We start from the raw sequence: 25,257 nt of genomic DNA, 5'->3' as shown, positions 1-25,257 counted from the left end.
AAAGAGGGAAAAAGCACTTTAGGCAGAGGAAACAGCACGTATTCACATACTTTAGGGAATTCACTTGTTCACTCATTCCACAAATGTTTGGTGAGTTACTTCTGTGTGTCAGGCTCAGTGCTCATAACTAGGGGAGAGTGTCAATGCAAAGACCATCCTCTGAAAGAAAGGAGACCCATCTGGAGCACAGGACAGCATGGTATGGGCTCAGAGAGTGCTGGATTGAGGAAACCGGGAGGGCAGAGTTGGCATGGAAGCTGGGCATTAACAAGTCAGTGGCCTGAGCGTTATCAGGAGCAGGACGGGGCAGTGGCACTCGGTCCTGCTAGCTGGAGGGGAGCAGAGTGGGGGAAGCTGAGTCAGCCAGTCTGACCTGGGCCCCCTCCAGAGTACCCTCTGTTTGGGAAGCAGCAGTTCTGCTGGAAGCTTGGAGAAATCCAGGGAAGGCAGAGGAAGTGTGGAACTACAGTCTGGAGAAAGGAGAAGGTCAGCCCCATGGCAGAGTGGGCTACTTGTGAGCCCTGATTACATGAAGGGGCCAGCTCCTGGTACCAACAGAGAAGGAAGACTCCTGACGCTCCACGTCAACCAGAATCAGCTGACCTTGAACACATTTTTCTCACCCGTTGAAAGAGGACATGTTGAAATGTAAACACTGACAGATACACCACAGCAAAAACCTCAATTAACCAGAGTCCAAAGAACCAACTGCAGCCTTCAATTAATGAGATTGTCATCCTCTTACTCTCTATGGAATATTTAGCACAGTATTCTGCACTGTCTACAGCTACAGACTTGAGCTGCTAAGACAACGCTGAGGGTAACTGTGTCATTTTCACAAAATAACGTATGACCTTAAAAGCTGATCATCTGGCAATGAGCTATACTCCAGATGAATAGATTTTCCTAGCAAAACAATACTTAGAAATGTAAAAATTTAGATGTAATTCTCTTACCTTCTTAAATGACGATTTTTGATATAATTTAGCCCTTTATTGAGACCATTAAGTACCATACTCTGCTGTAATCCCTGAATACTCTGGAACTAAGAAATATTCAAGGATCTGCCCCTCACTAAAGGCCCCCAAGAGCTCTGCTATAGTTCTCCAGTCCCAAGTGTCAGCTGTTGCGTTCAGATTGTTTCAAATGAAATGAAATCCACTGCCTTATTTAAAACAAGCATCTGGGGGTGGGCCTGAGGCCGGCTCTGCAGTGAGGAAGCTACCAGAAGCGCAGCTATTTTCCCCTCTGCTGGCTTCCGGGCTGTGGCCGGGCTCCAGATCACAGCCCCTGGGTGGGTGCGCTGGTGCCGGCGGGCTGAGCTGTGGAGCCCCAGGCTTTGGGGAAGCCAGAGATCCCGGCCAGCAGCTGGTAGCCAGGGGCAGCCTCTTCATGAGCCCCAGCGTGCTGTAGAAACAATTTCATTTTCTATGTGAGCTGTGATGGGGGAAAGGCTAGAAAATTCTCCAGGCAGGTGAAGGGGCTTCTCCTTTACAGTTGCTGACGCAGGAAAATGGATGAATATCTCAGGAACAGTTTCAATACGAGGGATGAAGACCAAAAAGGCAGCTAACACCTCCCCCACCCCCCTATTCCCAGGGCACCGCGGCTGAGCCTCCCCTGGAGGCCAGCAGTCGGGGCCGTGCCCAGCTCACCTTAATGAGGCTCTCCAGCACAGACTTGCAGATGGCCTTTTTGTCTGTGTTGGCGAGCTCTTTCTTCTTGACCAGCACCCGATACCGGTTGTAGAAGTCATGGTAGGCCCACCTGGAGGGAAAACCAGTGCATCAGGGGACACATCCTGCCTCTCGGCCACACAAGGGCCATGGGTGATCTCAGACAGCACCCCATGGGGTCAATATGCCTGGCACAAAGCCCTTCTCAGAGCAGCAAAACACGTTCCGGGGCATTCTTTTCTCCCTTGATGCCTTCTGAGAATTTCAGTGTGTAGTTAAGTTATAGAATCATGGCTGGAAGACTGAAAGAAAAAGGAAGCATTGGAGGCTCCCCTGGGAGGGCTGACCAGAGGCAGAACCACTCACAGGGGGTTTCTGCCCCAAAACGTGGAGCTCCACTCCACTGCTGCTGGAATGGGGAAGCCTTACCTGGAATGCAGCTTGAGTTTTCTTCTTATAAAACTAAAACTAATATAGCTCATTGAAAACTTTCTAATGCAGGAAAGTATACGTTAGCAAATAAAGAGAGGCCATATTCGAACCCCTGGAGATACACTGTACACACATGTTGGTATAGTTTAGAAGGAGCCATTTTTCTCCCACAAGTAGACTTTATGATTCCACACCACCCCCGCTGTTTATTAGAGTAATGCAGGCCCACTGTAAAGAAAATGTCCATCAATGCACATGAAATAAAGAGCACTTATAATTTCACTACCTTTTAAGTAAGTGCTGTTCTGGTACATTCTGGAAGGAAACCTTTAAGAGAGCCTTAAGTTTATCCCTTGGCCTCTGAGGAGATCTCTACTTAAACAAATGCAGTCTTTTCAATGACCAAAGACATAATTTTCTAGGCAGGCTCTGACCCTTTCTCCCGAAAGCTACCTCACTTCACACGGATGCGCACACTCTCCTCGCTTCTCATCTCAGTTTTCAGGGGACGTTCACAGCCTCTGCGTGGAACTCCTGTTCTGTTGCAGCACAATCCTACTCTAAGGAGACTTTGAATTTGCAGTCTAAGTCCCTCTGAAGATGAATTCGGCCCATCCGTCCCCACTCCTTCCGAGTCCTCAGAGGCAGCGAGAGATGCTCACCCCTTCAGAGGCATCAGGAGATGCTACACACACACTCTGTCTTCAGGTCCACATGCTGTCCACGTTGCCCATTTGGAAATCATGTAGGTGCTGCCTTGAGATCGTGTGTTACCATTTACCATCACCTGTGGCCTTGCTGAGAGACTGTCCAGTTACTCAATCTCCCTCATTCTAAAGTACTAATACAGAATAAACGGATTGCATCCCTTCTCCCAGAGCACATTCGCTTTTAAAAGGGATCCTTTAGAAATTTTATCCAAAGAAATGAGTACTGTGGAATATCAGGGGCCACTGCGGGTGGTGGACAATGTCTTGGAAGCAGGTCCTTCTAGAGCTGCTCCCCTTGCCCTCCACAGTCACATGCCAGTGTGGTCCTTGGGTTCCCCCTCCCTCCCAGGCCACCCATCTCCACTTCCTGGGACGAGAAGGAAAACAGACTGAGCTCAGAGCCTCTCCCTGCCTTCGTAAACCCTCGCCTGGTTTGGTGGAAGACTTCTAACACAGCCACGGGTCTCAGAGAAGGTGCAAATAACAAAACGGCTTTTTTTCCCCATCTTATTATTTCTCTACATAAAATGGCTTGTGCCTTCCCTTTTTTTAAATAACAGCTTGAGATACAACACACATACCGTAAAGATGTACCTTTTTAAAAGTATACAATTCAATAGTTTTTTAGTACCTTCACAAAGTCGTGCAACTATCCCCAATGTTGAATTCCAGAACATTTTCATCACCCCCAAAGGAAACCCGATACCTATTATCAGTCACTCCCTGTTCTCCCCTCCCTCCAGACCCTGACATCCACTAATATACTTTGTTTCCATGCCCTTTATCTTTTCAATGGGTCCTGTCTGTCACAAATGCAAGGTCACAGGGGAATGGCAGCATCTGTTCTGCTCGGAGCTGACCAGGTGTGCGCGTGGCCCTGCTCCGCGGGCTCACGATGTGTGGGTTCCCTTCAGGAGGGGGTGCGGAGGGTGCTGGGATCGGGCCCAGGTAGCGTTTCTGCTGCTCTGTGCCCTTTGGGACCGTGAACCAAACCCACCTAATTACTGGAAATCTCTACCAGGAGGCTTTAAAAATGGAAACACTTAAGGTTATTTGCCCAGCTAAACGTTGCTTCAATGATTTCAATCAGGCACAAGAAATGTCAAGAAAACTCCGAAGCCCTGACCGACCTAATACTGGCGGCCCAGGAACAGAGAGCTGGATGGATAAGCTGCAAATTAGACGTGCATTTTGTTTTTAATACATGCAAATGCTGTTGAATTTTTTCCAGGCTCTTTCTGCACCAGCCCCCAAGTTTTAAACATAGACCATTCTGTTTACTGATACTTCCACATGGGGCAAGATGGATCTGGGCAAGAATCAAAGAGAATGAAAAGTGTCCTTACTCCCCACGCCCGCCATCCGTGTTTCACCCGCGTCATGCACTCCTTCCTGCCCGCCCAGCGGGGTGTGGGCTCTCCCTTCAAGGTGGCTCAGCACTTTCGGCGTGACTTTCTGAGGCCACTTTCCACCTCCTGCAGTTCAGTTAGCCATGTCCTCATCTGTCTTGTTTCTCACTATGAGTTTGCAATTCCTCTGGGGAAATAATCAGAGCAGCGTTTCACTGGGCTAAAAACCTTCAATGCTTCTAATTTGAAAACCACTAACTGCTGACAGTTCCATAACTCAGGGAGGTTACAGGCTCCAGGAGACGACGAGGGAGTAGGGAGATGTGGCCGCAATACAGAAAAAACTTGGAGGACGGGAACAGAGAAGCCCGCTCTGACACTGACTGGCAGTGTGACCTTAGGCAAGTCGCAGACTGGACACCTCACCTCCCCCGTCTGCAAGTGGAGAGAACATCACTCACCTCACGAGTACCTCCCAGGACTTCAGTAGCCAGTGAGTTCACAGATGTGGAGGGTTTGGAAAGCTGCAACGCTTCCTAAAGACCTAAGTTACTCTCCCTTCCCATCCAAGCACTGCTCCTTTTCTTTAAAAGGCTTCCTCAGATGCCTGCATCAAGGTGACACCAATGGGGGAGGAGGATGCTGCAGAAAGCAGCCCGTCCACAGAGAAGGGCTTGGGTGGGCACTCCCCTCGCGGGGTACCACAACAGTGTCCGGGCATGTATGTGTCCTTCACCAAAGGACCCAGAATCAATTGTGGATTCCCTTTACTGTGGACCTCTGTGCTCTTAGAAATGAAATCTTGGGCTTCCCTGGTGGCGCAGTGGTTGAGAATCTGCCTGCCAATGCAGGGGACACGGGTTCGAGCCCTGGTCTGGGAGGATCCCACATGCCGCGGAGCAACTAGGCCCGTGAGCCACAACTACTGAGCCTGCGCATCTGGAGCCTGTGCTCCGCAACAAGAGAGGCCGTGATAGTGAGAGGCCCACGCACCGCGATGAAGAGCGGCCCCTGCTCGCTGCAACTAGAGAAAGCCCTTGCCCAGAAACGAAGACCCAACACAGCCAAAAATGAAAGAAAGGAAGGAAGGAAGGAAGGAAGGAAGGAAGGAAGGAAGGAAGGAAGAAAGTCATTCTCCTACATACCACAATACCATTATCATACCCAACACAATTAAAAAAAAAAAAAAAAAAAGAAATGAAATCTTCACAGGAAAGGCTCCCTCATCCGTACGAGGAAAACCTTCCAAGAGAATCTAAATAGAATATGTGATTCTTTTTCCAAAAGTAGAATTTCTTAACAAGACTTTCTGACTTGGCAGGAACATCTGGATGGAGGTTTTCTGTGCCCATGTAAAAGTTAGGAAAGACCGCTTATTATCACCACAGGTACTCAAGGTTTCCCCTGGAGCTTATGTACCATGAAACCTCTCTCTCTCATAGCATTTGAAGTATTCCCGTTTCCCTGTGGGACACAAAGCTTTCCGTGTTGTACTGTGGATATTTTTTTGTACATGCTAGCTTCTTTGCTGGACTTATGCCTCCTTCGGCCAAGCTCGGATACGTCTTCTGATACTTTTTTTAAACCTCCCAGCACCTATCATTCATGGTATCTTTACCTGCAGTCACTTAACTACATTTTAAAAACTTGGTATTTTCTGAGCTTTAAAATGGCTGGAACCCAGGGTTAAACTTTTATCTCTACCAGAGTTTCTCAAGGAGGGCAGGAATGGCTCTGGGGCAGACACTTCCTCAGTGTGTGGGACAGTTCCCCAGGACACAGGACACAGAGCATCTTTCCACCGTTACCCACCACCCCATTCATCAAGATATGCAAAAATGCCCCCAAACATTTGTGGAATGTGTATTACAGCACATAGTTCTAGCCCAAGGAACCTTAAGAACAATGGACCACGAATGCCATCCACCTCCACAGTGTGAATCTGCTTCCTCCCGGTCCCCCCACCCTCGCTGGGTGGCCCTGGAGACACCCTCTCCCAGGCATCTCTGTGGCTCGATGGCCTGGGAGTATCTTTTACGCCCACCCTGGGCCCAGCTGTTCTTCCATTCTATTCCATATTAGCAGTGGGAGAAGAGCTCCCATCCTAAGTGTATTCCAGGCCTCAACTGTGGCCCCAACCCTGGGCTATGTGGAGTCGTAGGGACCTCAGAGACAGGACTCACTCAGCCCCATTCTTTCTGGATTCAGACTCGCATGCCAGGGGTCTGGCTGAATGTCCCAGACTTTAATATCGTGTTTTCTCCGAAATAGAGGCGTACTTCACCCTGTGTGTCTCTGGTCTGCTGGGGAGCAGGCATGCCCACCGGTAGAGCGGTCACAGCTGGGTGTGGGGAAAGTCCAGGACCTGTGATGGCTCCTGGGAAGAAGTGGGAGCAGGCACGGTGGATGAGCTGCCCCAGGGCAAGGGTTCAGCAGAGCCCACCAGTCTGGAAAGGTGCTTCCTCGTTACAAGCTCCTCAGGCCTCAAGACAGTGTGTGGTGGAGCACATGCTGTGGGGTGATGTTTTGTTTGACTGAGTTCCCATCTGGAGCCTGATACTGTACTTAACATCTACACGTGGGGACGCCCACAGAAGAACACGCCTGCCTGCAGGGCCCCAGTGGACCAGTGTGTACAATGGGGTGGATCTGCAAGGGGGGCAGCACTTTGCTTCCTCCTCTTGGACAGGCTTCCTCATGCGGGGGCTGGCTGGCATAGACAAGCTCTGAGTCTCTTCAGTAAGACCAGAGTATGAGGCTACGTCACACAGCTTCTCTGACATCAGGCCACAAGAGGAATCCCTGAAGATGGCATGCCAGGTTATCACAAGGACCCCTAAGAAAAAGGTGACGCATCCATCAGGGCTTTTCAGGTCAGGATTAGGTGGGTCAACCTGTACTGTGACACACCTCAAGGCCCTGTGACATTCAACTTAGGCAAAGATCCTGGTCGTGTCGACATGGAACGTACGGGGTTATGCTTCTCTTCTAGTTTGAGAACCTTCAGGAGCCTGTGAGCCCTAGGGGCCAGGGGCGGGGGGGATGGTCCCCTCCAGTGTCTCACACACGGGCCAACAGACATTTGTGGGGCAGAGGTGTTTAGCCATGCTGAGATGCCCGTTAACCAGGACCAACAGAGTCTCTCTAGATACGAGTTGCAGAAACAATTTTCATGATGGACACCAAGCACCATACTCTTCTCTTGTTCTCCCTTCTGAAGAAACAAACCAGCGGAGAAATAAATGATGTTGGATGTAGGGGTTTTCCTTGGAACTGTATCAAGGATGGACAAAATTTTCCAAGGAACACAAGAGACCGAAGTCAGAGGAGAGGGCACTTTGTAGAAGACTCACAAGTGAAGGCATCCTTAACCCCTGGCCATGTGGTATGACAACTCCACCCCTTTCTATCTGTGAGGATTTAATCTGATCACTTAACTCTTAAGGGATCTGTTTTGTCATCCTAAAATGGGGTGATACCGCCTTATCTTGCCTACCTCAAGAGTCAATATGGTCTTTTCAACAAATGGTGCTGGCACAACTGGTATCTGTATGCAAAAGGATGAGGTTGGACCTCTACTTCACATTACACATAAATTAACCCAAAATGGATTAGAAACCTACAACTACAAAACTCTTAGAAGAAAACATAGGTGTAAATCTTTGTGACCTTGGACTGCACAATCTCAGAGGAGAAAACAGATACATTGGGCTCTTGCTAAATGAAAAGCTTTTATGCTTCAAAGGACACCATCAAGAAAGTGAAAAGACACCCCACAGAATGGGAGAAAATATTTGTCAGTCATATATCTGATAAGGATCTAGCATCTAGAATATGTAAAGAACTCCTACAACTGAACACCAAAGAGACAACTAACCCAATTTAAAAATGGGCAAGTGATTTCCATACCATTTCTCCAAAGAAGATATACGAATGGCCAATAAGCACATGGAAAGATGCTCAACTTCATTAATCATCAGAGAAATGCAAATCAAATCACAGTGGGATGCCACTTGACACCCACTAGGATGGCTATAATAAAAAAGACAGACACTAACAAGTGTTGACAAGAATGTATAGATATGGGAAGCCCCATCCATTGCTGGTGAGAATGTAGAATGGTGCAGCCATGCTGGAAAACAGTAGCAGTTTCTTGAAAGAGTAAAGAGTTATCATATTACCCAGCAATCCTACCTCTAGGTATAAATAGGAGAAATAAAATATACATGCATACACAACTATGTGCATGAATATTCAGAGCAGTATTATTCATACTTGTTAAGAAGTGGAAATAATCCAAATGTCCATCAACTAATGAATGGGTAAAATAAAATGTGGTGTAGTCTTATAATAAAATAGTGTTAAGCAATATAAAGGAATAATGTTCTGATGCATGCTACAACATGGCTGAACCTTGAAAATATTATCCTAAGTGAAAGAAACCTGACATAAAAGGCTACATGTTGATCACATGTGTGATTCCATTTATATGAAATATCCAGAATATCTGGAATAGGCAAATTTATAGAAAGATGATACTCATGCATGGGTTCCCAGTGCAAAGGTGACAGGGCGCTCACCCCGCCATGGACACCCCGTATTTGCCTCTCCCTTTATCCCGCACGTACGTCCTGGGTCTCTCAGGGGAACACAGGCTGAGACCCCAAGGCGGCCTCGGGTCTGAAGGTCGCTAAGCCCTACTGCAGGGGAAGGGAGACACAGGCCTCCCCCACCGGCTCCATGCCGGAGCCGAGACGCTAGGTGAGGACAGAGGCAAATCTAGGCAGTCCCGGCACTGCCCTCAGACAGTCAAGTGGCTGCGGTTTACCAGGGGCCAACACTTGCCTCTGGGCGACAGCTGTAGGGCAGGATGCAACTAAAAATCACCTGGGAAATCTTGTCGAAGGCAGATTCTGAGTCTGAGGCGGCTCCTGGCTTCTGGGAACGCTTCCACATGACCGTGATGTGCAGCCGTGGTCAAGAACCCTGTGTCAGACCCTGGTGCCCGGAAATGAGCACAGAGCTCAGGGGAGAAAGGGCCACAACTACGGGCAGGAAGAGCTGAGATAAAAAATTATTCTGCTCCAAAATAAGTTCTACATTCTTCTTTCTTGGCAGGATTTTTAAAAGCAAGGCGAGTAACTATGTGTCTGTTTGTTTAATCATGATTAAATAGGAAGGTGAACCAAGCAATTTCTCAAGCCTCCATCCAGTTCTCCAATCCTATGCTATTTAGTCCCTGTGGGGCAGCGGGGTGAAGCTGGGGAAGGAGCGGAAGTTTTTTCGGAAAGCACTAATGAGTTTTTCTGACGTGACTATGAGGTAGAGTGAAGAGTTACGGTGAGTTTTTTTCCTAGGATATAAATACTGCATATTCAAGCAGCTCCCCTCTACACACACACACACACACACACACACACACACACACACTTGTTTTGCTTAAGTGGAATTTGCTTCACAATTCCTCCAGGACACACAGCTGCTCTGAAGCCCCCCGAGGAGGGAGACAGGTGACTGCGCAGGCGTAAGACACCTCCTGGGGGGCTGGGAGCCAGGTGCTGGGGGACGAGCTTGTCTTCCTGGACAACACATTTATCACGGTGCTTTATGGACGTGATCATGGACATTTTTCTTAGCCACTGTCGCATTTCAACTTGAATGATACATTTTCATTTTGAATCAGACTCACAGAGGGCCATAATTCTTAGAGGGATAAAAACAGACAGGTATACTGAAGCCTGAGACCGGGGTGAGGGAGCACCAGAGGCGGCTGCTGGCCGGCAACTCTGCATTCATCCTCTCTGGCTTGGTGGACTGTGCGGGCACTGGCATCTATTAATTTCAGAACAGGGCTAAGAGTTCCACACCCAGGGCATCGGTAGGCTGGATGCAGGAACCTGGCCTGAGATCCCAACTGAAAAGGGCTGCTTTTGGCTCGGGCTCCTTGGGGAAGAGCCCTCTGGACATTTCATCACAAGTCCCTGCCACCCTGGACCATGCGTTCCCTTTCCCTTTGCCATTTTCTTCCCTGTAAAGTGATACCTGCCCTGTGGCCAGAGAAGTAGGAGATATGTAGGAAAATGTTATAAATTGTAACCCCCCTAATCAAAGAAGCCATTCAAGTTTCCTTTGGAGACAGCTGTGCAAAGCTATGGCTGCCTGACGAGCTCATTCACGTGAAATCACTTGGCTGCACTTGGCTGCACTTCAGCCAAGGAAGCTGAAGTCTTTTTGTGATGACCCTCTGGTCCCACGAAGGTCTCCTCAAGTCAGGTCAACAAAATGACTGCTCACCTCTACACTGAGGGAGCACACGTGACACCTGTGTGTTTCCTTCAATGGCAAACACCTTGACAGGCACACAGTATCCGTTAAACCTCACTCACTTCACCCCCAGACACAGCAGAGACACACCAGGCTTCTGGATGAAGCAGTTAGGTAGCATTTTGTTTTTAACCAGCGAGGTCACTCCACGGGGTTACCAAGGCTGGCAGGTACCGAAAGTCAGGCCATGTGCGGAGTCAGAGACTACGGGTGTGGTGGTTTGCCCCCCAGCCCTTCCCCCTCACCACTCACCTTCCAACTAAATGCCACCCGAGGTGCTGTGACTTGGCGGTGGGGAGAAGTTAGGATCCAACTGAAATAATATGGATGACTCAACTCCGTCTCAACACTAACAAAAGTGTCACAACACTATGGTGCCTCTTTCCAAAAATTAGTATTTCAAATGGCAGTTTGGGGAGGAAATCCTCTCTTTGACCCTTCAGCAAAATCTGCTGAGATAGCAAATAGGAGGAGGATATGGAAGGCAGTGTTCTGGATCTAATCCCAAACATTTAAATCACAGCATTAAGTTACACTTTCTGTGATACCAGAAAATACCAGGCTTTCTTTCCTTCCCTACAATACCTTTCCAACATCCAACTGTGTTTTGCAATTACAAAAGCAAAAGGTACAGATGCCCTTGTAATTATCTGCTGGGAAGAAGTCTGAAACAATTAGGGAGGAAGGGAAAGACACCCATCAGCTGCCCCGTAAGAGGCCAGCAAGTCTGTGGGCATCTCCACTTCACTGGCAACATTACCTGCAGCCAGGTGGAATGAACAGCAGGAGAAGTGGTTCTCCATATGAATCGAAAGACTTGGAGGGAATGCATTCTCTTGGCTGCCAAGGAAGGGGTTGTCTGGATGAGGCAAAAAGCAGCCCTGGCACGCTAAGACTGGAGGACTGAGCTGGGGGAACAGGCACTGAGCTGATCTCCCCCATCACTGGACGGGAAGAGCAACCCACCATCCCTTCCAGACCTGGACCTCACGCTGCACCCTGACTCGCAGTAACCTCCCGCTGCCTCCGCATCAATCCGAATCCTCCTCACCCTTCAAGGCCCAGCTCACGTCTTACCTCCTCCATGAAGCCATGTTTCCTCCTAAACTTGCACCTACAACAGTTAGTTGTTCTTTAACTGCTTTAGGCGTGTTGCACTCACTCCTCCTAGACTGTGAACTCCTGGTGGGCAGAGGCCATGCCTTACATCCTTAATTCCCTCAGAGCAATCAGCATGGAGCCAGATGCTCGATACGGGGTGAGACATGCTGTGGAAGGACAGATTAACAGGAGAAAGGGATACCATGAAGGCAAGAAAACCTTCTCATGCTACAAAAACTCATGGGAGACCACAGGAGTAAAACGCTCTCCCCTTCCTCTTCCACCTCCTAAACAGATGATTTTGTACTGTGACAGCAAAACCAGTGGGTGGCACACGCTGTCACTCCGACTGATTTCACAGTGAGGCTGCGAGGAAGCTCCATGGGTGAATCAGAGGTGACAGAGATGGGCAGGGGTCTCTGCCTGAAGCATGGTCTACAGTTAAGCATGTCAGACTCAAAGACTTCTAGCCTTCCCTTGACGTTCTTCAAGAACAGAGGGTCATGGGCTTCCCTGGTGGCGCAGTGGTTGAGAATCTGCCTGCTAATGCAGGGGACAGGGGTTCGAGCCCTGGTCTGGGAAGATCCCACATGCCACGGAGCAACTAGGCCTGTGAGCCACAACTACTGAGCCTGCGCGTCTGGAGCCTGTGCTCCGCAACGGTAGAGGCCGCGATAGTGAGAGGCCCACACCCGCAATGAAGAGTGGCCCCCGCTTGCCACAACTGGAGAAAGCCCTCGCACAGAAACGAAGACCCAACACAACCAAAAATGAATAAATAAATAAATTAAAACGCACCTCATTTAAAAAAAAAAAAAAGAGGGTCATGCCCTCTGCAAGTCATTTGTCCTACTATTAAACAATTCATTCTGTTAGAAAGTTCTTGGCGAAACAGGTGGCTCCTTGTATACTGAGACGGGTCCCCAAGCTTCCATCTACCTTAGAATATCTCATTTTCACAGGGTCCCAATGTTCACGCCTCCCACTGGACAGGCCCACCGTTAGCACCCATTATATGTTACACACAAAGATGAGTGCCTGGGTTTCTCTGCTTACCTCCAGACCTCTGCACTGTACAGCACAGGTGTGCTTGTGAGGACCCGTGATCCCTAAGTTTCCTGCACAGGGACCCTCAACAGTTTAACATGGGACATCTCAGCTCTACTCTGTTTTGACGTACTTTAGACAGTTCTTAGACTGACCTTTTCTATTGCTTGGAGAGTTTTGAGAACTCCAGAATGCTCTTTTGAGGCGACCAGGCACATCAGGATCTCACAAAAACAAAGCTAGAAATGTCTGATATAGACATGTCCTACCCAGATAATTACCCCATAAGGATGCAGCTTCTCGCTCACATCTGGATGAGGAATAAATATGTTATTAAATGCTTATGTGCCTGGCACTGTGCTGAAGACTTCAGATGCATTACCTCATTTATCACAACAGTCTATGAAGTAGGTCTGATCATTCTACTAAATGATGAGGGAACCCAGGCTCAGAGAGATTCATTTACTCGCCTGTGGTCACCCAGCCTAGCAGTCTGGGAGCTGACACTGAAATCTAGGCCTGACTCTGAAGCCCGAGGTCCAACCACCAGCTTCTGATGGCTCCAGTCCAGGCCGCGCTTCTGCAGTCTGGTCTTTTACTTACAAGCTGGAGAGGGCAGGGAGCAGCTCCACACCAGGCCTCCAGCCTGGGCCCAGCCCACAGGACCCCACCTGCCCCCTCACGCCTCCAAGACGTCTGTTTGGAAGAACAGTGAAGAAATGCTTCACTGACGTAAGCAGTTAAGACGTTTGCCAACCACCACCCGGCAGAGCAGGGCAGGGTGATTCTAGCCCAGCCCGAGCACAACCAGCTGGTGACCCGGGGTGGCTCACTTCCTTCTCGGGGCCTCCTTGGTGAAGGTGCATCTTAAATCAGCAAGCACCCACACCTATATGTACAGCTAAAGTGAGCTCAGGCCACAACACACTTTCTACCACAAACTGCCACCTTCTGTTTTCCATCTGAAGTTATTTCGTTAAACAAACAAGATGTTGGCCGCAGCCCATTAAATTGCTTTCCTGACCCACTAGAGGGTTGCAATGCAGTTTTGAGAGACACTGGACTAAAGAAGGGGGATTAAAGAAACCTTTCTGGGAGCCCAGCAGAGAGAAGAGCCAGGAGCAGGAGTGGGCCCGGCTGCCAGTAGAACACGGTTTGAAAACCAGTGGCTCGACAGCTCCCTAGTGTCCTTGTCAAGTTCTCAAGTGGGACAAACTATGCCTGGTCTGAACCCTGTGCTTGGAGCATCACTGAAAGCCCATCCAATCAGCCAGGCTACAATACTTGAACTCAAGATTGAACCACTGTGCCCGCGGCCAGAGCCCCTTCCGCTCAGTCACAAGGCTGATGCAGATGCTGCAGGGCAGGAAGGAGGAGCACAGAGCCTTCACCTAAGAAGGGCAAGCGCGGCCCACCTCATTAATCGTGGAGCTGTCGGCCAGTTGTGTTCAGACCCCAAGGTCCAAAAATGAGATGGAGCCCCAGGACGCCCCTTGTCTGTTTTCTAAGAAGAGAGATGTGGTTGAAAGACAGGAATGGCAGCCTTCCACCCCCAGCTGGAGCAGATCATTCTGAGCAACGCTGGAACCTGCTGGGTTTTGAGAAGCCGCGTGGATGTTGCAGATTAGTGACAGTTCTTTGCACTTTCCAGGTCAAATGCAGATTCCTAATTCCATCGGCAACTTCCTTCCCAGGCCTAACATCTGGGAGCCGCTGATGGTTAAGTTGTTTCTGGGTAACTGACCACTGCATGTGAATGTTTCCTCAGCTGCAGTGGGAAAGTGCCAGGTGGAGATGGCAGGAGCGGGGCTGGGCCGCCTCTCCTCCTCCCCATTTCTGGCCCCTTCCTCCTTCTGACACTTAGAGGACCTTTTTCAGACAGGTGGGTCCCTGTGGAAAATACCACAGGCTCTGGGTTGCTACAGTGCTCTGTTCAGCTCCAGTTCCTGGCAGAAGGTGTTTGGCTTATGTGATTTCACGGACACTAGTTGGTCGCTATCTGTACCCGACCCCTATTTCAGGCCAGTGCCCAGCAGAGGGGATCCACGGTCTTGGCACAGCTTCAACAGACACTGGGGTGGCTCAATGGCCTATCCACAATGCAAATTAGATCATGATAGCAGTCTTTTAACTCAAAGAAATGACATTTTCCATCATATATTTGATTCTATATTAAAAGGTAAAGGGGTCCATTGACAGATGAACAGATAAAATGTAGTCTCTACATTTAAGGGAATATTATTCAGCCTTAGAAAAGGAAGTTCTGACACATGCTACAACAGGGATGAATTTTAAAGACATTACGAGAAATGAAATAAGCCAGGCACTAAAAGACAAACACAGCATGATTCCACTTCCATGAATCATCGGTGTAGAGTCATCAAAATCATAGAGACAGAAAGTAGAACGCTGGCTGCCAATGGAGGGAATGGTGAGTAGTGCTTAATGGGTACAGTTTCAGTTTTGCAAGATGAAAGAGTTCTGTGGATGAATAGTGATGGTTTTACAAATATAAATGGACTTAATACCACTGAACTGTACACTTAAAAATGATTAAGATGGTAAATGTTAGTGTATTTTACCACAATAAAGAACAAACAGGGGGCTTCCCTGGTGGCGCAGTGGTTGAGAATCTGCCTGCCAATGCAGGGGACACGGGTTCGAGCCCTGGTCTGGGAGGATCCCATATGCCGCGGAGCAACTAGGCCCGTGAGCCACAACTACTGAGCCTGCGCGTCCGGAGCCTGTGCTCCGCAACAAGAGAGGCCGCGACAGTGAGAGGCCCGCGCACCGCGATGAAGAGTGGCCCCCGCTTGCCGCAACTAGAGAAAGCCCTCGCACAGAAACGAAGACCCAACACAGCCCAAAAATAAATAAATAAATAAATTTAAAAAAAAAGAACAAACAAACAAAAGGTAAAGAGGACAAGGTAGGAGTTGGGCACAGGAGAAACCCCTTGGCAACTCCAGCCAGCTCGACACCCAGACCAATGCCACGGTGAAATCTGACAAGCTGTCCAGGAGGATGCTACCGTTGACACCCGTATCTCTCAGCCCACACTGACGTTCTTCTGTCTGTCAGCGCCCTGCTTGAGCCCTCAGTGCTGGGGAACGTTTCTGGAGGCTCTGTCTGGGGGGACAGCACGTAAGAGAGTTCCCTGCGGAGCCAGGCTCCAGGGGGCGCGGTACCTGGACGGGTAGCCAGCTGCACTGATCCGAATGGTCTCCAACACCCCGCACGCTCGGAGCTGCTGCACTGCTCTCTTCGGGTCAAAGCTGCAAAACACAAGACAAGCAGTGAGTGTCCCCAACGGCAAAGTAATGGAACAGCGGAGAGGGAGAGACCACCCCTCCTGCACAGGCACCCTGGAGCTCAAGGTCAGGGGCCAAGCACAGACTAAAAGACACTGACTGGCAGCACACGAACCATCTCAGCACCTCAGTTCTGTGCACGTGCTTATTCTCACCTGGCAAACTCCTCTTCTCTGCCCCCTGCATTCTGTCCACCCACCAAGGCTCATTCCTGCCTCCTCTGCAGAGCCTTCCCTCATTATTTCCATACACAGGGGCACCTGTCTTAATTCAACGGCCAAATCATATACACTCGGCACCACAAGCATTATTTGGCTCCGGAGTTAAAAGGGGGAGTCTCAGGCCAGGCAGACCTGGGTTTGAATCATGACGTGATCACTTATAGCTGCATGTGTGATTTGGGGCAAGTAACATAACCTTGCACGGCAGTATCTTCATCTGTCAAGTGGGGATCATAGAAGTATCCCTTTTAGAGGGTTAGTGTGAAGATGAAATGTAATGGCCCATGAGAGCAGTGAGAACAGCACCTGGCAGAACATTAAGGGCACACGTGTTGTTAGCTACTATCATGATAGCTGCCCAGTTAAGAATCATATAGATGAAGAACTTTATCTTCCTGTCTTTAGAGATATGAGCCATGACTTCAACAACTCACCCACCCTAAAATGCTACATTTAGCACTGAAAACCCAGTTTTTATTCTGGGTATACGTGTATGTCCTACACATATACTGAGTAGGACACTGGAATAAAAAGTCAGACATGGTCTGGATTTTCTAAGAGTATCCACACTTGAAGAGGAGAGAAGTGTATAGAAGAAGTAAACCACAAGGCAGTATGTGATAAAGGTGGTAAAAATGCTGAAAGAAACTGGAGGGAAAGATGTTGAGGTTGGCTGGGGTAATCAGGGAGTCTTCGTGGAGAAAGAATTAAGCTGAACTAGAATTGATCATTTATATTTGGGATGAGGAATAAGTGTTTCCATTTCTTTCTGGCTGTTCTGAAGCTTGGCTACAAGCCGAGGGCCTCTTGCTCCTTGCACTCTGGGAGGAGGGAGGGGAGGGGTGAGGCCCTCCAGACTCAGTCCTGGATCCTGGGGACTGTACTGGCTTCAGCACACACCTGGCCGGGCAGTCGGGCAGCCTACTTGCCCTGTTGGGTAAATGCAGATGGCAGCTTCTTTACTTCTAGGACCCAAGAGGGCTCAGGAGGCAACCTCTCACATTTGTCTGCCACGCTCCCGGACAGCCCCAGATGCTCTTCTCCCAGCAGCTGGACCCATTCAGGATTCTGGAATTCTGCAGGAAGGACCTGGCCTGGGGTCGACCGCCCTCGATTCACATCTCTCCATGGGACACACCCTCTCTGTCCTCCCATCTCTACGACCTGCTCGGCCCCTGGTCATGTTGCTCTCTTACGCTGAGTTGCACGTGGGTCAGGGGCCCAGGAGTCCACTGAGGCAGATGGTGCCCTGCAGTGGCCTGGGCTCAGCGGGCACTTGGTAGTGGGGAAACAGCAGGCATTTTCCAAGTGACTGAAGACCGCGAGCTGACCTTCCCCGGGCACTCTCTTGGTTCCAATGCGCAGGGCTCGGCGTCCCAGGAGATGCCCTCGTCCCCCTCCAGGCCTGGGCTCACTCTGACTTCCTCCCGCCTCCCCCTGCCTGCCCAAGTCCTACATTCTTTGGACACCCAGCTTGTCCATAAAGTCTTCCTGATGACTCCAGCCCCAGGGTGAACACTTTGAGTGTGTAAGGCACAACTAAGCGCTGAATTCTGCAGAGTCCTGAATACCAACAGTTACCTCAGAGGAGTTAATTTCATCTTTTTTAGGCAGAGCAAAAGCTCCTTAGTGGAAGGGTCTTACAGGACGAAAGGAAACACTCGTGCCGAGACTAGACCGCAGGCTGAACCTCTTACTATGCCACCCCCTTTGCAATTTTGCTGAGGCCGCCCCAGGATTCGGCTCAGTTCTGGGATCCGAGGAGGACCTTCATACTGGTGGTGGTGATCAGTTTCATAAGAAGCTCTATGTCCGAGGGACATAAAGGCTGCCTGTGACCTCGAGAGATCCAAGGCGGCCTTTGGGAGGCAGGCTCTGCCGTTTACAGGTTCTGCTCCTCTCGCCTCTCAAGTGATCAGCTGGGCCCTTAGTTAGGAACGCAACGTGGACGTGCTTGTCCTTGGGACAGGTTTTCTGCGCACAGCAGCCTCTCCTCGAGGCACCCTGCAGCCGGGATCTCGACTGGCCATCGGCTTCTTCCCTTTGCTTGGCACAACTACAGGGTCAAGTTCAACGTGCTGCACATGGTGGGGACGGGCAGCATGCTTGGCGAGCACCTGTGACCGCTAGTCCTTTGTGAGCTGTGGGTCTAGCTGGGGCCCCTACTTCCTCCAGGACCTCCTGCTGCTTCCTGGGTGGAAAAATGAGCTATCACTAAGAGGCCCTTCCCTCCTTAAAAGGACTATTACTCTTCCCCAGCACCCCCATCTCCTCCTGCTCTGGACCCCTGTATCATGTCTGTGAAAACTGGGCATGCCAGCTCTGGACCAGGTCCTGTCTGATGGCTGGGGAGCGGCTTGGGAACGTGACCCCTGCTCCCATGCAGTGCTGTGGAAGCTCTTTGGGGGAAACGTCTTCTCTTGGGGTCCACACACCGAGTTGGTCCCAAGGAAGGTATGTGGCAAATAATTTTTGAACTCAGCTTTAACATTCTTCCCTGCTTCTTGATGACCTCAGCAAAATCCCGTCCTTCTTCACACATCCTCTTCCCCGTGGTGGGGGAAACGAGCAAGGCTGAAGTCGGGAACTTGGACGGGCCTTAGCTCTGCCACCAACAGCCAATGTCACCTTGGGCAAAACACTCTCTCTGGACCTCGTCTTCCTCACTCATTCAATGAGAACTGAGAATATCTGCCCAACTCTAATCTACTGGTTTGTTGTAATGATCGAGTGATGTAAAAGAGAGGAAGATGTTAGGAAAAAACCGAGAAGATAGTATACCAAGAAGATACTGCCATGACCCTCCCGTGTCCACACACCCCCAGGGGACATGTAAAGCCTGCCAGCCTTCTGTACCTTAATCTTATCTCCGTGGTATAAAGAAAACTCACTGTTAAACTCTCTCAGTCTGCCTCCCTGCATTAGTTACCAGTAACTGGGAGTGAAGACCAGCCCTTCCACCTATTATATTTGGGAGGGCCACAGTGCAGACAAGCAACACCTAAGTCTGGACTGAAAAATTACCAAAGATATGTAAGGGTCCAACTGCTGAAATGCAGGGTTATACTCTCCTCTCTCAATAAACTGTGCAGGTTCAGCAGAGCCGGAAGCTTGCTGGACGCAGAGTGAGACCTCCTCCCATGGCGCCGCCTGATTGATTTCCGCACAGGCTGCCTGGGGCTCTGCGGTGCTGTGCACGCAACACGCAGGACTCCGAGGTGCTCAGGACCGCCCGCTTCTAAGATCAGTGGGCTGGCCTTCAGGAAACCTGGCCAGTTCCTCCGACGAGCCACCCCAGATGATCACACACACCCTAGGCCACCTCCTTCCTGGATACTTCATGCCCTCTCGTCTCTATGCTGCTGCGGCTTCTACAGACCCACTGACAGTCTCTCCTTCCATGTGGTCAACAGTTATCTGTGGCTGGCCACTCCTTAAGGATGAAGGCTGCGTCTTATTCATTGTCATTCCACCTGTCCTAGCCCAGTGCTCAGGACAGATGGTTTCTGAATACAGGAAGAGGTAGAGAGAAAGACTATTATAAAAGAGATGCTAACAAAGCATTCAGTGCAGGACAGCGGCTCTCCACTGGGGGCAGTTTTGCCCTCCAAGGAACATGTGGTGATGCTTTAAAACATTTTTAGTTGTCACAACAGTAGGGATGCTCCCATCTAGTGGGTAGAGGCCAGGGATGCTGCTAAGCTTCTTCCAGCGTACAGGACGCCCCACAGCAAAGAATTCCCTGGGCCAACATGCCAAGAGTGCTGAGGTTGAGAAAGCCTGGTTTTAGGGGATGGGAGGAGGGATATAGCACTTTCCTTCCAGAATGTCAACAACATCATATATGTTAATGGCATACATTTTTATACTTGTCACAAATAATCCCCATTATCTCCTTGAATTCTTCCATCAGGATAATTATTTCTTTAACCACCATGAACAGATGAGGAAATGAGACTAAGAGGGTAAAGGACTAGTTTGGGAATAGCCAAATAACCGGTAGCAGAGAATCCAGGCTTTCTGACTTGGTTCTGTATTCCCCCCATTTTCTTTATTGGGAGGAAGATTTTGGTCCTGAAGGAAAAGGAGGGTCTTAGAAAAATGGGATATTAGGACTAGAAAGTCCCTTTGAAAGTCCCCAGTGTCTTCTCTCACTTGGGAGGGGGACCCAGCATGAGAACTCGGCACGTGGCGGGCGTCCGGTCTGACGAATGAACCGCCCAGGGTCGCGCTGGCTGGGGGCAGAGCTGGTGCCAGCCCTGGACTCTCCTCTCCCGGGCCCAGCACGCCGCTCCTGCCCTTCACACGTAATCTAAGTCCTTCACACATGCTGTGTTTCTAACAGCCTCTTTTCTTCTGGAGGCAGCTGGTAAACAGATGCCACACGGGGGGAATTCCTAAGCGTGTCTCGGAAACTTGGAGGAAGGGAGAAGAATGAACGGTCAGCACGCTTCAAAGAAGGCTGATTTGACGCTGTCTTCCTAACCTTTTTCAGCACAAGGCTCCTGTGAGTGGAAGTCAAGCTTTGTTAACTGATACAAATTGCAGAAGGCAGTTCAGATATTCATTCTGAGAGTCAGAGTTGACAAAATAAATTATTTCACAGAAAGAAATTATGCCAGGACCAAAAAGGAAATCAGAAAGATGGGAAGAAAGTGCTTGAAAAATTTAAAAATATCCCTTCTCCGGCCAGAGGGAATAGCACATGTGGAGGCTCAGGGTAACAGAAGAAGAGGCTGCAGAGGTGAGTGAGAGACCATTCTGAAGGCGCAGGGCAGTATTCCAGGCAAGAAATGAAGAGAGTCTGAAACAAGGCCAAAGTGCAAGGGAGAGACGAGGGAGACCAGTGTGAGAAATTTTCAAGTAGACTCCATGGGACTTTGACAACGACTGGATCCTGGGGAGTAAGGGAGGGGGAAGAATCAAGGGTCATGCTGTCCAATATGGTAGCCACTAGCCACTTGTAAGTAATTAAAATGAAATTAGGAATTCACTTTCTCAGTCACACCAGCCACATTGCAAGAACTCAATGGTCACATTTGACTAGCGGCTACCATGTTGGTCAAGGCAGATTATAGAAGAGCTCCATCATCACAGAAAGTTCTACTGGACAGCACCGGTCCAGAGAGACCTCAGGTTTCTGGTTTGGAAGAACGAAGTTTGGTGGGTGGATGAGATGTCAGGAAATCATTATGCCATTTACTACAACAGAGACCAAATAAAGAGGAAACATTCAAGGGGGAAAGAATGAGTCTGAGTCTCCACGCGTTGAATGTGAGGAGGCCAATGCAGCTGCAGCAGGCCTGCAGAAAGGCTGGCTGGAATCTGGCACAACCCAGAAATGGCAAAGATACTGAAGAGTCACTGCTACCCAGATTTGGGTGAGGTCAACCATGTGAGTGGTGACAGAAATGGAAGAAAATTTTTAAGGTAGGAGTAGTGGCAGAATTTGGGTTAGAATGAGGGGAAGGTGAGCAAGTGTGGGTAACTCCGGAAGCCCAGCAGGAGAGGGGGTGTGAGAAATGGGACCATCTGCATCGACACACTGCTTGAGGTTATGTTTCCTCAATCAAGAAGCCTTCCCTGACCACTCCGGACATGCTCCTGTCTCTGAACTGAGCAGTCACTGTGAGACGCACTATGTCTGCATTTAACGGCACACTTCTAAGTGGTTCTCGGATTCGTGGGCACATTCAACACCACTGAAAGCAACAGGGGATCGGGGAACTGGATCTTCTCATCCCCCTGAATCCTGCGGACGGCAGACAGGTGCAACCTGTATTCGGCATATAAACCATCTGGGGAGTGCAGGATCAGCTACTCATCCTGCTGAAGATCGCAGACCTCTGAGAGGCTGTGCCTGCCCCCGCTGCACCTGAACTTCTAAGGCCACACGAAGAGGCTGGCACTCACCAGAAGGGGAGCTTCTCATCGTTGGGCTTGATGCAGCGGACGTAGTGCGGCGTTGTGGTGTTCAGGGTCTCCATGAGCAGTTGCAGGGAGGTGCGGAACTGGGGAGACAAAGATCAGTGACTGGTGATTTATTTGTCTTCAGCTCTGTGGCTGAATAATGAACAAAAAGGAGCACACACAGACTGGTGGTAGTATCTGTCAATACTCTTATTGTTTAGATCATTACTGTTTAACCCAGGACAGGGGGCCACCCAGGGACCTGGTGTCAGACTCCAGCTCTGACAGCTGCCTGGCTGCATGACCAAAACCAAGGCCCTCCCACGTCCCCGGCACCGGGGCTCCTCAAAGCACGTGGGGAGAGACCGCCCGGGTGCGTCTCACTCAGTGCCCTGATCAGATGAGATAAGGTGAGCAAGCGCTAAGAGCGTGAGAGGGACCATCGCTGTGAATGGAGGCCCATGAGTCCTAAAGGTGAGGCCCTGGAGCCCTGACACGTGGTGCCCGGGCATCCCGGGAATTACTGCCTTATAGGAAATGCTCAGAGCCGGGAATCCATCGAAGTATTAAGGTCAGTGGTTGCCAGGGGCTCAGCAGACACTCTCTTCTCTTGGGAGACACACTGGACATAAAATCCCACAGCAAACCCACAGCAGGAGCTGTTTCTCAGTTTCTGGGTCCCCAGGCTATTGACCCCTCCCTCAACAACTGCACCTCTAGACCTCTGGCCTCGCCCACAGGTGTCTGTGGTCCGGCAACATCTACAATCCCCACAGGGATTAGACGCATCGTGTGGGGCTGAAGTCATCCTCTTTCTCTCTCCTGCCAGTTCCCTCAAGAGAAGGTTTCGCAGCTTCCTTCTTCAAAGGGCACAGAAAGACCAGGCTGGGTGCTGGGGATGCAGATGCCGAGGCCACTCTGGCCTCCCTCTGACTCTGCACCTACATCCTTCGTCTCCAGAGAGGCAGCCCCGCTACACGTGCCAGGGCCCACAGCTCCCGCCGTGAGGCCTGGGGCTGACCTGGTGGCCCACGGTTTTCTTGTGCTCCTTGTTGGAGGCTTTCAGGGGGGGTCTGGCAGAGCGAACGCTGATCTTTGAAGATGTGGCAGCAGCAGAAGCAGAGTCTTTGCCATCATGGAACAAGTCAGCCACCAGGGAGAACTAGAAACAAACACAGGAAGAAGACAGAGAACAAGAGTTCCTGGACTTCATGCTGCTTACACTCTCTCCAAGTAGCTTTCCAATACACGCCTGCGAGAACTGGGAACACAAGTCCACATTATTCCTAATAGCGTTACACGCGTACAGCACTATTCCTAATGCCCACAAAGCAGGAACAACCCAAATGCCCATCAACTGATGAACAGACGAGCAGAATACAGTGAATACACGCAGTGCAATATTACTCAAAAAATAATATAAAGGAATGAAGTCCTCATACATGCTACAACCTGCGTGAACCTTGGAAACATGCCAAGTGAAAGAAGCCGGACAGAGGAGACCACAGAGTGTGTGATTCCATTTACAGGAAATGTCCAGGGGACAGAAGGTAGTATACGGTTTGCCAGGGGCGAGGGGAGGGGCAAAGTGAAATGCCTGCTGATGGGGACAGAGTTTCTTTTTGGAGCGATGAAAATATTCTGGAATTTAGCATGGCGATAGTTGTACAACTTGGTGAATATACTAAAATCACTGAATTACACAATTTAACAGGGTGAACTTTTGGTACAAGAATTATATCTCAATTTAAAGAAAGGAAAAAAGTAATTTTCCCTGACAATCTCACTTAAACTTTACCTACAAAGATGGGCAAAACTTCTTTCCCTTCTGGTGTGGTAGAAGGTAGCTATGTTCTAAGAAAACTGTTTAAATTTTTTCCATACTTATTATTACTGGGTCTTGTAAAGTTATTGAACTTCCTTAAGCCTTATTTTCTTCATCAGTAAAATAGGGATAAGAATGTACCCATTATATGGAGTTGTTATGAGACTAAATAAGAATACCTCTGTGTTAATACACTGTGTGTACCAGGGTGAAGATCAGGTCATATCAAGTGTTGTAAGGCCACTACCACACGCCTGCACGTGGGGGGGGAACAAAAGGAGCCCCAGGCCCCACTCTCTAACCCTGAGCCACTCCCAATCCCAACAGAAGAGAGGCTCAAATGCTTGTGCCTCAGGGCCCAGGCTCTGCTCCTTCTTATCCCCTGCACCTTTCTTCCCACAGCCCCCATAACGATGGTGTCGCCCATCTCCTCCTGCCAATTCTGGAATGCCCTGAGTCTGCCTTCCGGGGCCTCTGCAATCTGATCCCACTCACCCCCTCTCAGATAATACCTTTTTTCTTTAAATTAATTTTTATTGGCGTAGAGTTGCTTTACAATGCTGTGTTAGCTCCTGCTGTGCAGCAAAGCGAATCAGTTATACGTATACATATATCCACTCTTTTTTAGATTTCCTTCCCACTTAGGTCACCACAGAGCAGTGAGTAGGGCTCCCTGTGCTATACAGTAGGTTCTCATTAGTTACCTATTTTATACATAGTAGTGTATATACGTCAATCCCAATCTCCCAGTTCATCCCACCCCCCCTTCCCCCCTTGGTAACCATAAGTTTGTTCTCTACATCTGTGTCTCTATTTCTGCTTTGCAAATAAGTTCATCTCTACCACTTTTCTAGATTCCACATATAAGCGATATTATATGACATTTGTTTTTCTCTTTCTGACTTACTTCACTCTGTACGAGTCTCTAGATGAAGTTGATCACTTTACTGTCACATAAACCACCACGCTTGTTATTCCCACCTTTGCTCACTGTTATTCTTATCTGAAACACCCACCCCCTTCTCCTACCTGCTCGTCCCGAGAGCGAGCCCCATCTCTCAGGGTCCGGCCCTGCCTCCTCCATGACCCTTTCCCAGATCACTTCATCCACTCGTTTCTGCCTCTCCCAGGCTCAGTCTGTGCCAACTGGGTACCACCCGAGGTCTGTGCTGGGCCCTGAGCCCTAGGCTTGCCGAACCTACAGCCTCCTAGCCTCCCCGCTTGATGGAGGATGAGAGCTGAAGAGAAGACTAAAGGAGATAATCCACGTGAGTACAGAGGAGAGTGCCCGGCATAGAATAAGCACTCACACATGATCTAGTTTTATTATTTTTATTGGGTGTATATATAT

At 49.5% G+C, this 25,257-nt stretch overlaps 1 protein-coding gene across 5 annotated transcripts in view; it reads right to left on the bottom strand.

Moving 5' to 3' along the window:
* MYO5B (myosin VB) overlaps positions 1-25,257 on the bottom strand; it is a 360,038-nt gene that overhangs the window by 58,760 nt on the left and 276,021 nt on the right. For all 5 annotated transcript variants that reach the window (XM_082355410.1, XM_082355408.1, XM_082355411.1 and 2 more), the window contains exons 15-18: positions 23,103-23,243; positions 22,085-22,182; positions 15,828-15,914; positions 1,656-1,767 (exon numbers count right to left, since the gene is read on the bottom strand). In XM_082355410.1, the coding sequence (XP_082211536.1) occupies positions 1,656-1,767; positions 15,828-15,914; positions 22,085-22,182; positions 23,103-23,243 (438 nt within the window). The remainder of the gene's footprint in view (positions 1-1,655; positions 1,768-15,827; positions 15,915-22,084; positions 22,183-23,102; positions 23,244-25,257) is intronic.

The sequence above is a fragment of the Balaenoptera borealis genome (genome assembly GCF_965194805.1).
Source record: "Balaenoptera borealis genome assembly, chromosome: 14".
Lineage (NCBI taxonomy): Eukaryota > Metazoa > Chordata > Mammalia > Artiodactyla > Balaenopteridae > Balaenoptera > Balaenoptera borealis.
The sequence above is the reverse complement of the archived record's forward strand: the minus strand, read 5'-3'. Positions and strand labels throughout refer to the sequence as shown.